General features: G+C 50.1%; 2 protein-coding genes across 5 annotated transcripts in view; both read right to left on the reverse strand.

Moving 5' to 3' along the window:
- Positions 1-309: 309 nt before the first annotated feature.
- On the reverse strand, positions 310-5,527 carry HOXA2 (homeobox A2). Its single transcript, XM_050785451.1, has 2 exons — positions 2,062-5,527; positions 310-1,417 (listed from the first exon to the last, which is right to left on the reverse strand). The coding sequence occupies exons 1-2, from the start codon at positions 2,444-2,446 to the stop codon at positions 678-680; spliced, it is 1,125 nt and encodes a 374-aa protein (XP_050641408.1). The 5' UTR covers positions 2,447-5,527; the 3' UTR covers positions 310-677.
- Positions 5,528-6,145: 618 nt separating this feature from the next.
- HOXA3 (homeobox A3) overlaps positions 6,146-15,267 on the reverse strand; it is a 33,973-nt gene continuing 24,851 nt past the window's right edge. For 3 of the 4 annotated variants that reach the window (XM_050785443.1, XM_050785442.1, XM_050785444.1), the window contains 2 exons: positions 10,092-10,737; positions 6,146-8,696 (listed from right to left, as the gene is read on the reverse strand). In XM_050785443.1, the coding sequence (XP_050641400.1) occupies positions 7,891-8,696; positions 10,092-10,617 (1,332 nt within the window). In that variant the 5' untranslated portion in view covers positions 10,618-10,737 and the 3' untranslated portion in view covers positions 6,146-7,890. Of the gene's footprint in view, positions 8,697-10,091; positions 13,659-15,267 lie in introns of those variants that run through there. The other variant, XM_050785445.1, reaches the window with a different exon arrangement.

The following is a 15,267-nucleotide window of genomic DNA, read 5'->3' on the forward strand; positions in this document are numbered from 1 at the left end:
AATCTATGGCTTGAACCTGTGCACTGAAAATCAAATCTATTCCCTTTAAAAAGAAGGAGGAGAAGAAGCAAAAAAGCAAAAACAAACAAACAACAACAACAACAAAAACTTATTAGAAGCCCTAGTCATTTTTTGGCTTTCTGTTTTGTTGCTGTCCATTGAAGACTTTGAACATGCCGCCTTAATAAATGTATTAAAATTGAAAAAGAGGATAAATTGTGACTAGAATTTTATTTACCAAGTTAGACTAAAAGAAGAAAAAGAAACTGTTATGAGCCTTGAAAAAGGGGAGAAAAATAAGAAAGCTATTTATAGGAAAGGAGAATTTATTCTACAAAAAATATGCATGACAATGCATCCTAATGTAATACAAAAATAAAAAGAAAGTGAAGATACAATTAGATGATCACTTTCTTGCAGGTCTCATATTGCTCTCAGGAAATCACATAAAGGGTGGTTGAGTTAGGTTTAAAACAACTAAAACTCCAAAATAATCTGTAAAAGATGGCTCTGTTTGGAACTGGGTCAGGGAATCACTAAACAGAAAATCCTCAACATTTAAAGGAGGGAAGGGTAGGTCAAGAAGAAAATAAAAATAAACTCCAGAATAAAAGAAGGCAAAACCACCTGGTCAAAGGGGTTTTTGTTTTGTGATGCTTTGTTTTGCTTTAATGTTTTTAGTAATTCAGATGCTGCAAGTCGATTGTGGTGAGTGTGTCTGTAAAAAAGTCAAAGCTGTCAGCTGAAATATCTACGGGACTGTCGAGGGAACCTGGCAAACTGGGTGAAACTGTGTCTGAAAGCTGCAGGCAGGAATCTGTGGAGAAAACGTTAAAGTCCTGCAAAGAGGGGACCTCGAGGGCCTCAGGACTGTCATTGTTTAGGCCAGCTCCACAGTTCTGGCCCATTGTTGACAAGCAGTTAGGAACAGTGGGTGACTGGTGCTGAAAATGTTTCAGATTTTTCTCATTGCTGGTTAAAGGCGAGACTGGGAAACTTTGGGAGTCGCCATTGTGTCCATTGGGAGCCTGCTGCTGAGAGAGGGCATTTTGCTGAAAAGTGTAGCCTTCCCTCTCCAGAAGGGCCCCAGAGACGCTAAGGGCTTGCTCAAAGAGCGTCTTCTCTTCCTCGTCCTCCTCTACTTTCTCGGAGTCCTCAAGGCTTTTACATTTCCCTTCGCTATTTTGGTTTTCCTTGCACTGGGTCTGCCTCTTGTGCTTCATCCTCCGGTTCTGAAACCACACTTTCACTTGTCTCTCAGTCAAATCCAGTAGCGCTGCAATCTCCACCCTTCGGGGTCTGCAAAGGTACTTGTTGAAATGAAATTCTTTTTCCAGCTCTAGAAGCTGTGTGTTGGTGTAAGCAGTTCTCAGGCGCCGCGATCCCCCGCCGCTGCCATCGGCGATTTCCAGGGATTCTGCGGAAAGGGAAACCAACAAGAGACACACGCACAGTTGGAGGTGGAGGGGTCCGAGCGGGGTTATTCCACTGGAGAATAAATACAGCAGAAAAGATCAACTGCAACAAAATGGCCGCCCCTGGATGCAGTAGAGCTATTGTGCTGCCTTTCCTGGGAGCCCAGCCTGGGGAGACCCGGTCTCCTCCTCGTCTACTGAATTCATGCCTATGACTCCCCTCAACCTCTTCATCCGGGAGCAAACTTTATATTAGTCACAACACAATTTATAATTAATGCATCAGCTGCTTAGCTGAGCAAGAGCGATCTATCACTCTTCATTACTGTCAAAAAGCCAAACTCTAGGACAACTAGACAGGAGGAGGTCAGTTCCAACTCAAATAAATCATCCCACATTACACAAGTTCGGGAAAGTTTCCCCCCACTTCCTAAAAATATATATGTCTCATTGTAGAGCACAGGATCCCCTTTCCTCTCCATCAAACCCACTCCTGAGCCCACAGGGGCAAGGACAAGGCAACCAAGCATCTCTCCCTCTCCTCCTTCTCTCCCAGCCCACTCTCCCCTCCCCCAACAGCCACTCTCGGGGCAGCCCGGAGAAGGAAGAGGGTCCCGGAGACCTGGGGCCAAGTCTTTGGACTGACCTTTGTGGCTGAGGCAAGCAGGGCCGGTGGCTGCGGCGGCGGCGGCGGCGGCCGGCGGAAGTGCGGTTTTCTTGGCCGCCTTCTTCTCCTTCATCCAGGGGTACTCAGGCGGCTGCAGGGCGCCGGCGGGCACCGGGCTGCCGCGGCTGCCCGCGGGGCTCGGCTTGGGGCGGCCGCCAGCGCCGTGGCGAGGGTGATTGCCGGGGTTCAGGCTGGGAATGGTCTGCTCAAAAGGAGGAGGAATCAGTGTCGAGTGTGAAAGCGTCGAGGTCTTGATTGATGAACTTTGAAATGTATCAGCGACAGGGGGAAAAGATGTCAGGCACTCAGCGAGCGACGGCTGGCTATTGATAAAACCAATCTCTCGCTCAAATTCGTAATTCATGGCCTTCTCCTTGGAGCCCCCTCAGAGAAAAAGTTCCCTCTTTTGGAGGGGCTTTGGGGGGGCAAGGCCCAGGAAAAAGGCGAGCGCAGAGGAAAAAAAAAGATCTATCATAGAATATCGCTGCTAGGGTGTTTTTTTTCTAATTCACTGATTACAGCCGTATGGGGACCGCGCTACTATTAAACTATTGAATTCATGGAGACAAGGTTGAAATTGGACCGAATTGGCTGTCACATGATTGCTTCTGCCCAATGACAATTTGGGCTTTAATCAAAAGAAGCCACTGTCTGTTTGATTGATCCAAAAAAGTCGGGAAGGAACGCCTCATTGGGGGCCAGCGAGGCTTTATTTACACTTTTTTCAGGGCAAAAATACATATATGTTGGTGTGGGTGGGGATGTCCCGGAGTACGTGGGGGCGAGGGTGCCTGAGCGCCTCCTGATCTGCAAGGATCTGGTGTGTGCGCCTGGGAGTATGTGTGTGTGAATGTGTGCGAGTGTAAGCCCTGCTGTCGGTCCCGCCGGTGGCTGCCCTCTGCCTCCCCCGCACACTCCGCGCATTGTTTGGGACTGTCGGGAAGACGCCTCGCACCTCACAAATCATTTAAGCACCTCAGTCTGACGCCTGCAGTCATTAACAAAGTAATCCATTAATCTTCAAAGTTTTGACACCCGAGGGCCCTGCATCCCAGCCACATAAGTTCTGTTAAAGCAGGAGAAAGGAGCAGAGGGAGAGAGGAGATGCGAGAGGGAGAATAAAGAGAGAGGGAAGAAGAGAGAGATGGAGAGATGGAGAAAGAGAAGACAGAAAAGAGAGAAGAAAAGAAAGATTTTGGTTGGGAGGGAGTCCTCCTTTTCGTTCCCTTTTCCTCCTTCACTTTTCCTGAAACCAGTTCCTGGATCTCAAAACTGATCTCTCTCGGTCTGTTTTGCTTCCTGCCTGTCTTTTTCCCTCTTTTTCCTCTTCTCCCCCTTTCTCCCTCCCTCTCTCTTACGTCCGCCTCCCCTTCTTCCCGCAGCCTCTCGCCCCCCTCCCAGTGTCCAGCCCAGAGTCTGTGCCCCCGGCCCATTGTTAGCAGGCTATTCCACGGCAGCTTTGCATCTGGCTCCGGCGGGAAGCGGAAAACGGGAGGCGGCTCTCAAAGCTTCCCGACCTTCCTGCGCCATCAACTTCTCAGGAGTGGCTGGAGAAATGCATGTGCCAAGCGAGACAACAACCCCAGGTCCATGTGTCCAAATCCCCGTAGCCAGGGCGGCGGCCAGCCAAAGAAATGCCGCCCCGAGCAGGCGCGTGCGGCTCCTGGCATTCTGGGTTTCATACCCATAGGGCTCGGGTGCGGTGAGTATTTCCGATTTCCAGAAAGTCTGTTGGAAGTTACCAGCAAGGAAAGAGAAGATGCTTGTTCCTCTCTCTCCCTCCCTCTCTCTTTTTTTCTACCCTTCTTCTTGTCCTTGACGCTCTGGCTGGGGGCTGGTTGGTTTAGATACAGCGAGTGCTCCCTGGCAGCCTGAACTGCCTCCCACACCTTCCTGATCCTTGGGCACCGGGGATGTTTGCTTCCGGGTTCTGTTGTGGGAAACAGCACTGCGGGGGAGAGGAGGCGACCCAAGGAGGAATTATAAAGATTCTCGTTCTCCTTCATTCTCTTTTTCCAATTCGGAGACTTGAGACTGAGCGCATCTTGGACAGTGCTAGAGGGTTCAAAAGATAACACCTTTAGGTACCAAAAAATAATTTTTTAAAAATCCACCAAGCCAGAAAGAGGTAAGGAGGCTGAGAGGTAGATCTGGAGGTACCTCTTTTCCCCCCCAAACCCTGAGGATGGTGATTCGCTTTTGCTTCCTTTGAAATAGACGAAGTGATCAGAGTCCCCCAGGCCGGCAGGCATCAATGGCAGGAAAATAAATCATTCTGATGGCCAGGGAGAGAGAGGTTGGAGGGGGAGAAAAATCTACGTAGAAAACAAGAAAGGCCAACCAAGGAGCAAAGGCAGGACCCCATCTCTGAGGCCGGCATCAAAGAGGGTTTGGGGTGGAAATCAGATATAAGTGGCCTATATCATTGACCACTGAGCACTGCCTTGCAGATGGAGATGCTATTTCGGAAAATGTGAGGTTTTTTAGTTTTCTTGCTTTTATTCCAAACAAAGCTCCGAAGGAAGTCTGGGCGCGATCAATCTTGCTCACCAAAAGCCTTGACAGCTTCTAGCCCTTAAGAACACATTTCAGCTTCCAGCTCCTTCCAAGATAAAATGTGACCGAGCAAAGAGGAGAGCAGGAAATGCAAGTAAATAAGGAAAACTAGTCTTTAAAAATATATATTTTGGCAGTGAAAAGGATTAGGGCTCCTTTTAGGAAGGGTGCTTTGCGGACTCTGGGATGGCGGCTTTTGGCATTTGTTTTTACCAGAAAATAGTATAGGCTTAAGGGAAGGGGGGTGCAGAGAGGGAGCAGCGCTGCCCCCATATCTCTGAGGCTTTGTCAGGGGCTGCGTGGGTGAGAGCTTTCTGCCGCCTCAGCCGCCTTAATTCAAATACCATCTGGAAGAAAACCCTTTTCTTTGACCACTCAACACTGAAATCTTCCCCAAGTCTATTACTTTAACTCATGAGATATTTTAATAAGGATTTCTTTTTAATATCTAGGAAACTGGGGGGTGAAGTCAATACTTTTTTCTTTGAAAGCCAAAATGAATGTCTTGACTGGTAAGATATGGGAAATCACATTAGAATCTTATTTTAAAATCTTAGCCCTGGGGGAAGGAGGAAGCCTCCAAACCATCCCTCCCTCAGCTAAAGAGTAGATTTCAGAAGTGGGTTCAAATAGTGATATCCCTGAAAGATCTTCATCCTTAGATGAAGATCTTTATTTTTCTAGGTAATTTTACTAGCTGTTCCTTATTTTTCCAGGTAATTTTACACGTGTCTCTAAACTGATTACTTAAAAGAAGACTCCTGTATCTGCTCAGCGGGACCAAAAGGTGGAAGCCCTAGTCCTCACAAAGCCTGGTTTTGCAGCCTCTGCATTTCTGAGGTGCGCCATATTTTGGCACAGAGGTTGAGGTGCGGAGAGCAAATCTATTTCTCCCATAGCCCAAACTCTTTAAAAAGGATATATATAATATTTTATATATATATATATATTTCAACAGCCTTAGGACAGATATGGGGAAAGCACCTCTGGGTGTGAGAGAAACACTGAGCTCTCCGCAGCAGCCTGGCTTGGCATCCTCCGAGCCTTTTCCTTAAACTGAGGAGTTTCTCTAAAAGCAGCTCGTTGGTACCCAGCAGTACCCAGAAATGGCTCCAGTGCCTGCTTCTAAGAATAATCTGAGGGAGCTTCACAGGGGGAAGATAACGGCCATGATGATGGATATTTTGGATTGCAAACAAAATGGCGACATTTTCCTCTTCTGCCTCTGAAAGATACAATCCAGGGAGAATAGGGATTTATTTCTCACATCGGATGCTCTTGATCCCCAGACGAAAGCGGTTCCTCACTTCCAGCTCTGAAGCGGGTGATGATGGGATGCAGGTCTGAGGTTTGCATTTTCTGAATTTGGTTCCTTTCTCGAGGAATCCTTAAATCTGAAGATGAAAATATTTCCCTTTACTGTGCCTTCTTTTGCCTCTACCAGCCAGTCAGTAAGCAGCCCTATCTTAAATCCAGGAGTGGAAATGTAATATTTAGCTCCTGTAACATCAAATCAAAAAAGTACTTATAAAATTGCATTTTTATTACAAAGATACCGATCTCCTTGCTCTCTCCCCCTCCCCCTGGGGCCATAAAAAGAAAGCTGGGAGGGAAGGAGAGGAAATAAATTCAGAGAGTGCCAAATACTACATTCAGTAGGAAGCTGATGCTGGGATTCAGGCAGTCCAGGGAAGGACTGGCTCAGGTGACTCTCCCCAGCTCGGTCCTCCGTTTGCTGGAGACCCGGGTGAGCCTCAGTCCCTTTCAAACTGTTTCGCTCCGCGTGCAGATTTTAGGAACCATTCTTTCCTTCTGACACTGTAATAGACTGCAAAGCATCCCAGAGGAGACCAGGAGTCCGATTGCTCCCGGAAAGTGCTCGGCATCCTCTGCGCGTCTGGCTAATCCCGAGGTTTAGACGTTAGTTGGTCCGCTTTGACCCGAGCAAGAGCGTGGAGCAGAAGACCGCCCTGCGTTATCCCCCGGCTCGGCCGCGGGGCACCTGTGCGCTCCCGCTGCGCCTTGGGCCGGGCTGCCTTTGTTTCTTTAGAGCGCAGCACTCGGCAGCCCCTGCGCCCTCGGCCTACCTCCGCAGCAGCTGGGAACCGGGCAGCCCAGCGGGCCGGCCGCACGGCGTTACCAGAGCTGCCGCAGCCGCCTGGAGCCCCAGCCGCCATCCTGAGAATTCGCCGAGCTTCCAGGCGAATAGCCTGGCCAGGCCCCATGCTGGAGCCGAAGGGCTGCTGAGCCCAGTCTGCTCTGCCGGCTCGCCTCGGCCTGAATTCCACGCAGACCCACGTCTTCGGCCAAGGAACCCCTTCTTAACACGTATATTATTCAGAATAAAAACTTTATTTCTTTTTGTTTCTCAGAATGTGAGCAGCAAGGAATGTAGAATTCTCAAAACAAATCTAGTATTTTTCGCGTTTACAGATTTTTTTTTTTCAGTTTTGCCGGATGTTACAAACCTAAATCACTGTTTTCAAAAGCTGGATCTTCTCTGGTTTTATTGCATCATTACCGTTTAAAGGAATTATACTTCCCTTTGAAATAAAAAAAAAAATTCTAAGTACGCCAATACACAATTGAACAAAAGGCCCAAGAACCCTCTGAACCATCAGGGTACAGAATTTCTTTAATATAAATACGAACGGATGGGGATAAATAATATTTAAAACTTAGATTATTCAATGCTTGCAAAAAAATATAAATAAATCTGACTGTTCACCAGCATACACACACGGAAAGACGTACACTTAGTCATCCTTGCACAGGGAGCCCCTGTTTCAAAGCGCCTTTGATTTTTTTTTTCTCATTCTTTATAAGAAGTGCAATTAAAAAAATTAAAATTAAAAAAAGTAATCGCTTCCCCTCGGGAGCCATAATGTACGAACAAATTCACATTGAAAACTCGACTAGAAAATTTGTTCATATACCCTGTTTCTGATCAAAGAGTGGAGAAGGTAAAGGGTGCAGGGCCAGTGGCCTATCGAGGAGCACGAAGAGATAAATATCGCTACTGATACAGCCATTCCAGCAACCAAGATTGCTACGTCACATAAACTATAAAAACGCCTTCCCAACGAGGGGGGAAACCGGGAAAGGATTGCGGGGGCGGAGAAGAGAGAAAAGGAAGGAAGGAAGGAAAGGGCAGGAAGAACCTAAAAAAAAAAAAAAAAAAAAAAAAAAAAGCAACCAAAGAAAAAAGGTGGGTGGGGGGAGACTCTCCTGGCGCGTAGCACCAGCCCACCATCACAGGTGGGTGAGCTTGGGTGCTTCCTGAATTCTTCCCTGAGAAGGATGGTGGGCAGTAAGGTCCGTGTAGGTGGGGTGCGGCTCCCCAGGCCCGGGCCCGTGGTGGTGGCCGCTGCCCAGCGGCCCGGCGCCCCCATAGTCCATGGCGCCCGAGGCAGCGTGGGGGAGGTGAGTTAGACCAAAGAGGGCTGGCCCAGAGTTGCTCATGGGCTCCACGTAGCTGCCCCCCACGAAGACGGGGCTTCCCTGTATGTGTGGGGTCCCATAGCTGCCGTTGCCCTGCAGGCCATGAGCGTGCGGGTCATAGTCGGGGGTGCCCCCTGCGCCCGCCCCTGCCGCCGTATAGCGCTTCTGTGGGGGTGGTGGGGGTGCACAGCTGGGCAGGGATGCAGGGTAGGAGGCGGGGGGCAGCCCGTAGGTACCCTGGGGGGGCTTGGAGAAGGGCGGCGGCGACTGGGGCTCGTACGGGACGCTGTTGACCAACGAATGCATAGAGTTCAGATAGCCACCGGCGCCGGGGGGCACGGGACTGCGACTTGGAGACTGGCCCCCCGATGAGGTTAGCATGCCCTTGCCCTTCTGATCCTTTTTGTACTTCATGCGGCGATTCTGGAACCAGATCTTGATCTGGCGCTCAGTGAGGTTCAGCAGATTGGCCATCTCCACCCGGCGCGGCCGGCACAGGTAGCGGTTGAAGTGGAATTCTTTTTCCAGCTCCACCAGCTGCGCACTCGTGTAGGCCGTGCGCGCGCGCTTGGACGAAGCCTGCCCCGGCGGGCTCTTGTCGCCAGCGCAGCTCTCGCCTGCGAGGACAGAGAGAGGAAGAGCGGCGTCAGGGGCTGCCGCGGCCCCGCCCAGCCCCTGACCCAGCCCGGCCCCTCCTTCCACCAGGCCCCAAAGGTTCCTGAATCTGTCAGGTCCCAGAGAGAAGAAGGAACTAGGTGCTCTTCTCTTCTCCTGGTGGGTAAAACAGCGGTACTCCCCGTTCAGCCAAGGAGCAAATCACAGGCTTCTCAAGGGGGAAAGGACAGAGAAGTAGAACTCCCGGTTTGCCTTCCTGGTCTGGATTTTCTTTTTAGAGCTATTAACTTTCTGACTCATTTACTGGTCCCTTTGGCCTATCGGACAACAGCCTCCCTGTGGGCCAGTCTCAGCATCTCCATTCCCTTCACAGTAACTGAAATGTGGGAAACCTAATGTACACACTCATTCCCCTCCCACACTGTCCGACAATAATTAGGCAGTAGCTTCAACTGGCCACTTTTTTCTCTCTACCCAGAGGAGATGGGCAGACTGGAAACCTCAAACTTTGGGCAGAGAAGGGCCAAAGAAGAGATCCCATTGAAGGTATTTCTGGTGGGGAGGCCTAGGCCCTTCATGCCGTGTCCTATTCTTTAGGGTTCCCTATGTCATCAAGCAGCCTGCCCCGGCTTTTGTCCACTAATCTTGTACCCTTCTGTCCTCCCTGGCCCCCCAAATCCTAGCTATGGAGGTCCCAGATGCTCAGGCTCAGAGCAGGGCACTGGCAACTGGAGAAGGCAGGGGCAAAGGTAACCAAAATGCTAGGAAGCCTATGGCCTGGGGCCTTTCCTCTACTGGAGCCTGCTTCCAGGAGGCCCATGTGGTTCCCATTAGGATGACAAGTCTGCATCCCCCTCCTCCAGGAGATCTTTGGCTGCTTTCATTGTACTAAGTCTGAGTAGGGTCTTCCCAGAGGTAAGGCAGCCACTCCATCTGCTGGAGCAAAAATTGGCTCTGATTATAGGCAAAGCATTGATTCTGTCTTGGAGGGTGATTAGGCCTGTTTTTATTCTGCCACATTGTAGTATGGGGAGGATGTCACTGTTTTATTAGAAGAGCTATGCTAAAAAGATAGACAGTGGAGCTCAGGTTGTTTCTGCACAGAGGTCCTAACTCCAAGAGTGGAGCAAGAAGGGATTCCAACTGCACTAGACCCTACTTGCCCTTGGAGAAGTCCAGAGGGACTCCCAGCAAGTCTCTGGGGTTTTCCAGCCTACAGAGGCCTATCACCTCCCTAAGTTGCAAAGACTCTGAAAACCTTTTTGGTGGGCAGTGGTGTGGGAGCAGTGAATTCCAGATATGCTCCATCACTCCTAGGTTGTGCTAGATGTCGTGGGCAGTAGCTCCGGGACCGGGAGCCAGGCCAGAGGACCCTCTTCCAGAAGGCACTCCTTTACCTGAGCTAGAGCTGCTGGTTTTCTGCTTTGTGTTTTGTCGAGACTCTTTCATCCAGGGGAAGATTTGTTTGGCCACTGTGGGTGAGTTGAGCAGGGGGCTCTTGGCCGCGTTGGCGGGGGTGGGGTTGCTGCTGGCATTCTGAGGTGGGGAGACAGAAGAGGGAGGCGGGGGCGCGGCAGGGGTAGGTGCAGGGGGCTGAGATGGGGGCTGAGGCGGCTGTGGGGCAGGGGGCGCGGCCTGGGTCGGCGGCGGGTGCAGGGGCGGCTCGCCCAGGCTTGGAGGCTGGCTAGGTGGGGCGCTCAGGCTTCGCAGGCACGCGTCACTCAGTTCGTGTGCCTTGGGGTGGCCTCCGGCGCTGGAGGGAGACTGGAGGGAGCAGGCGGGTCGATGGTACTCGCCGTCGGCACCCAAAGCGACGGACGCCGGGTACGGCTGCTGATTGGCATTATAAGTGAACCCGTTGGCTGCCTGGTAGGGGTAGCCACCGTAGATCGCCGAGCTGTCGTAGTAGGTCGCTTTTTGCATCGCGTTGTTTCACGATCTTGATCGCACACTCTGACAGGGGTTTGACACTCGTGAGGGCGCACATTGGCACGCCCCCGCGGTCACGTGACACTCCGCCGCCAATGGCCGCCCCGCGCAGACCTAGGGGGGCGAGAAGCGCAGCGCGGTGAGGGCTCCGCGCAAATCCATCTTACTCTCAATAGCTAAGTGACATGAAAGCCATAAAAGAAAAAGTGGTCAGCAATATTTAGCAGCACGACTTGGCCCCGGGCGCAGGGAGCCGCGCTATAAAAAAACCGCTGGAATTTACTGGCAGCTACAAATATTTGCTTAACTTGCTTCTGGAGTTGGGGGATTTTCCGGGGAGAGAGAAGGAGAATGAGTGAGGGCTGGAAGGCGACTCTCAGGAGCCGGGGTCCAAAAGGAGAAAGGCTTGATAGGCTAGAAAGGAACAAGGCTGGGAGCTTTCTTTTCTGGGGAAGAAGAAACTTGGGGTGTCGCTTAGTTTCTGCTCCTTGGCCTCCTCCAGAGGGCCCAAGACTCCTCCACTCTGGGAATCTTGGGAAGGGAACCAGGAGGCAAAGGGGAGCTTGGGTCGCCAATGTTTTCTCGGCTTTAGGACTGATGTTTGCCAAAAGAGCCCTGACATGAAGTAACTTCCCACCCAGCTCCTTCTTGGACCTTCCTGCTCCCAAAAGAGGTTTGCACAAAAAATTTTCAGGCAATTTGCCCCATCCAACCATGCTGGATTTCAGAAGCTGAGCTTGTTAGGCAGTTAATCCACCTTGTTGTGGATATGACTCACCTCCTCCAAATGAACCCCTTGTGGCCAAGAAGGGGGGAGGGAAAACTTTGGTTGGAACACATTTCGCGTGTGTGTGTGTGTGTGTGTGTGTGTGTTTGCAGGAGGGACCAACAGTAACACCCCACCCAGCAAGTCACAACTAAAATCCTGGAGCGTTCTTTACTCCTTTCCTCTCCCTGTTTCTTAGGCACTTCCCAGCAAGCCACCCCCACTTCTTTACTTCCTCCCCCCAGTTACAGGAGGTTCCCAGAACCTCCTATCTTGGACTTTCTGAGGTGCTGTTATTCGGGGCAACTATCAAATTCTACCTGTTAAAACATGATGGATTAGAGAGAAAAAAAACCCTCCAGGAACCTGAAAAACCAGCGTTCATCTCCATGACCACGGCTTGAACTCTCCTTCCAACTTAACGATAATAGGTTCTGTCTTAGAAACTGCTATGTAATTTGATGTATGGGGGTCATTTGGCTCCGGACGAGGGATGGAAGCACAAGCCATAAAATCCTGCCAGAGTTTCCTGATCTTTGTGTACTGTTGTTGTTGTTGATATTTGTTACTTGGCCTATTTACCTGCTTCAGAAATTCCAAGTAAAGGATAACCCTGAAAATCTAAAAAGCAGTTGAAAACCCCCTCAACCCTCTTTCATTTAGAAAGCAGTTTGCAAAAGTTCAATCTGTTTTCTTTTTGTTTTCAACCATTGCATGGTCAACCTCTAGTTCTCAGCACAGAAAAGTTCCATGTGAGTTTCAAATATTCACCCCCCCACACACACACACACTCGGAATGTTAGTCCCTCTGACCACTTAAGAAAATTATAACAAATTCAAAAGAAAATGGTTAACATTCAGTCCAACTATATATATTGAGTCCCAGAATTATTCACATTTTCCAGGAATATTAGATGCTTTGTTAACTAGAAAAAAAAGATAATGTATTGCATCTACCAGTAGATGATTATAATTCCATTGCTAATAATGGACTCCTTTAGATTTCATTATTAAGCCAACAATCTGACCAACATCTGCAAAACAGGCACAATTAATTTTCCAGAACCTCAATTAAAAATTACAGCATCCCTTATCCAGAGTTATTGTCAGTGATCATGAGCCCTGGAGCATTGTTCCTCTTTTGGAAATAGGAAGCTACACATACCATGGTTGAAAGTAAATAAAGGATAAAATAAAACTGAATAGCAATTTAATGTATCAATTTCCTTTTCTTTTACTGAAAACAGTTCCTATTACATTTGGCAGAGTTAATGTCGGCCATTATAAATTTTTTAGATACCAGGCTTGTGTAAAATAAAATGTCAGGTTAAGAAAATTAGACACTCGAACAGCAAGATATTAGATAAAACAAAATTAAGTTGATTTTGCACATGCAATATTTCTAGTGACTTGCTAATCCATTATCACAGGTTATACCAGCCTACTACTTACTTAAGTCTTTTTATCAAGTTGTGCATTGTTTTGCACAATAACAAAAATATCTTTGAAAATCAAAGAGCATACAACAGCCCCCATAAACTTAAAATATGAATTCGATTCTGGGATCCCACCAAAATCCTTCCCATTGTTTGAGGTCAGCAGACCACTACCTTGGAGCTCATACATCCCCACACCCCAACCCAGCCCCCAAAGTTTGCAACCTAGTAAAGAAGTTGGAGATTTGCCAGCCAGGAAACTTTGCTTTGCACTGCCAAGCAAAGGCTGGGGATGAGGGGAGATTCCTCCACAAAGATCTGTTTCTGGACAATACTCTCCAGGTGCAAGAGCCGAAAAAGAGTTGAAGAGGCTAAATTGAGTGCAAGAAGCAAGCCCTATTGCTTCTCTGGAAGATGTATCCAAATTCACCCTCCGTCCTACAAACATCGCTCCCTCTTCCCGTTCCCTCCTCTTCCTTAGCCTTCCCTCACCCCAAATCTGAGCGGGTTCGTCGGATAGGAGCCCCGAGTCCCCTGCTCACCTCTCCTTCTCTCTGCAACCCAGAAAAGTTAAGGCTGGGCTAGGGGAGAGACAAGAGGTGGGGGCGGGGATGGGAAAGCGGCCTGAACTCGAAGTGTAAGGGTATCAGTCACTGCCGGGAAGGAAGCTCCGGCTTGTGAACTCTTCTTGAACCGAGATTTAAGTCTGCAGCCATAAATCACCGAGACGTAAACTCCGCCATTCAGCGCCGGGAGCGGCCGGTTGCGGCCCTGCTTACCTTAACTTCTGACGAGCGCCGCAAGCACAGGCTCGGGCTCAGGCTCAGACACCGGCTCCGGCCCCCGGCCTGGCTCGGTGGCCCGGCCGGGTCCCCTCGGCGCGGGATGGGCACCGACCCTCAGCATCAGCTGAGACGGTAGGCGGGCGGGAGACCCTGAGGCCCGGTCACCGCCGCGCAGAGCGTGGCCGCCTCGCTGCTCCAGCACAGCTCGTCCAGGGCCGACTGGGGCGGCTTGGACCCCCCTCCCACCCACCCCACCCACCCACCCCTCCCCCACACCCCCGCCCCCTGCCCTTCCCGAGGGCAGCAGCCGCGGCCCGGAGATAAGCGCTAGTGCGGCGCCGGGCTCTGCCTGGGCTAGCGGCACCGACTTGGGTATGTTTCTTATGAATATTACACGCGGAGTAGCGTCTGGTCCAGGGGTGCGGTGGGGGGTGCTGGGGCGGGCGGGAGGGGAGACCAAGGCGGCTGGGGAAGCGCGGGCCGGTGTGGGGGATGGGGCTGAGGCAAGGGGAGGGACCGGAGGGAGAAGGGGAGCTCGGCTGTGGCGGGAGGAGGGCAGCCTGCCCCCACCCCCCAACGCCCTCCCTCTCCTGCTCCCAGGCGTCACTAAAGTCCAGGAAAATTATGCTAATGAGGACAAACGGCTCTCACAAAGGGGCTATCTTGCTGGGCTCTATTTCTTAGGAATTCGTTTAAGAATAGAATAGAACCACGTATTCCTCTGCCCTGCACACTTCCAATTGTGGGGTGAAGGGAAAAAAAACCAAGAAAAGTGAGTTTCCCAGACTTTGCCCCGTTTATTTCACCTGCAACCCCCAAACAGATCTTTAGGTGGGGGTGTGGGGAGCTGGGATAAGGCTTTTCTCTAGGGACCCCAAAGAGCCAACTGGGCTCTCTTTGGTTATATTTTTAGGCAGAAATTGCTGACATCTTAGCAGCCAGGAGGGAAGTGTCCTGGGAGAGACATGCACTTGTTCCAGCAGTGAAATGGGATGCTCCAGGCTCAGGTACACACAAGGGTGTTTAGAAATGCGGATCTCCAGGGCTCGTGTGCCCATTTCACAGTGCAGACACGCAGCTCACCCACAGGGAAGACAGAGAAAGCTCTGACCCCAACAGAAACTGATATCATATATATATATAAACACACACACACGCAGGGCAGAGGAATATGTGGTTTTTCATACACACACATATACATATTTTCCTCATTAGTGGGATGGAGTAACGCTGAGCTGGGCAAAAGAAAGGTTCGAATTTGCCTGGTAATATTGCCACAACTTGAAAGAGGATGATTTTCCTCCTAAAGCCTCCTTTGCTCCCCAGCTTCAGAAGCAAACTCTGCAAGGGTTATGAGTGTGGCAAAAAGAGAGAAATGGAGATTTCCTGCAATCCCAAGGCGTCAACGGCGGGTCCTTCTCAAAGGAAGGTGTTAAAAATATAAGGAGTATGTTTAAACTGTCAAGGAGCCAAAGTGTCACCTTAGAGCAAAAACAAAGCCAGGGGAAAAGGGAGAAATCAAAAAGCACTCCGGGCCAGGGTGGCCTCATGCATACCAATGGTTTTTGTCATTTATGGCTGGGCAAGATTTATGACTCGGCGCCCCAAAGCTGTAAACAGAGCACAAAACAGCAAACACTTGCTCCTTAAGGCATAT

Source organism: Macaca thibetana, chromosome 3 (assembly GCF_024542745.1).
Source record: "Macaca thibetana thibetana isolate TM-01 chromosome 3, ASM2454274v1, whole genome shotgun sequence".
NCBI classification, from domain to species: Eukaryota; Metazoa; Chordata; class Mammalia; order Primates; family Cercopithecidae; genus Macaca; species Macaca thibetana.

Bases quoted from the DNA above. Each gene is read 5' to 3' on its own strand.
- HOXA2 (XM_050785451.1), bottom strand. From the start codon at position 2,446: ATGAATTACGAATTTGAGCGAGAGATTGGTTTTATCAATAGCCAGCCG. The intron at 1,418-2,061 runs GTCAGTCCAAAG...CCCTTTCCGCAG, and splicing joins TGCTTGCCTCAGCCACAAAG to AATCCCTGGAAATCGCCGAT.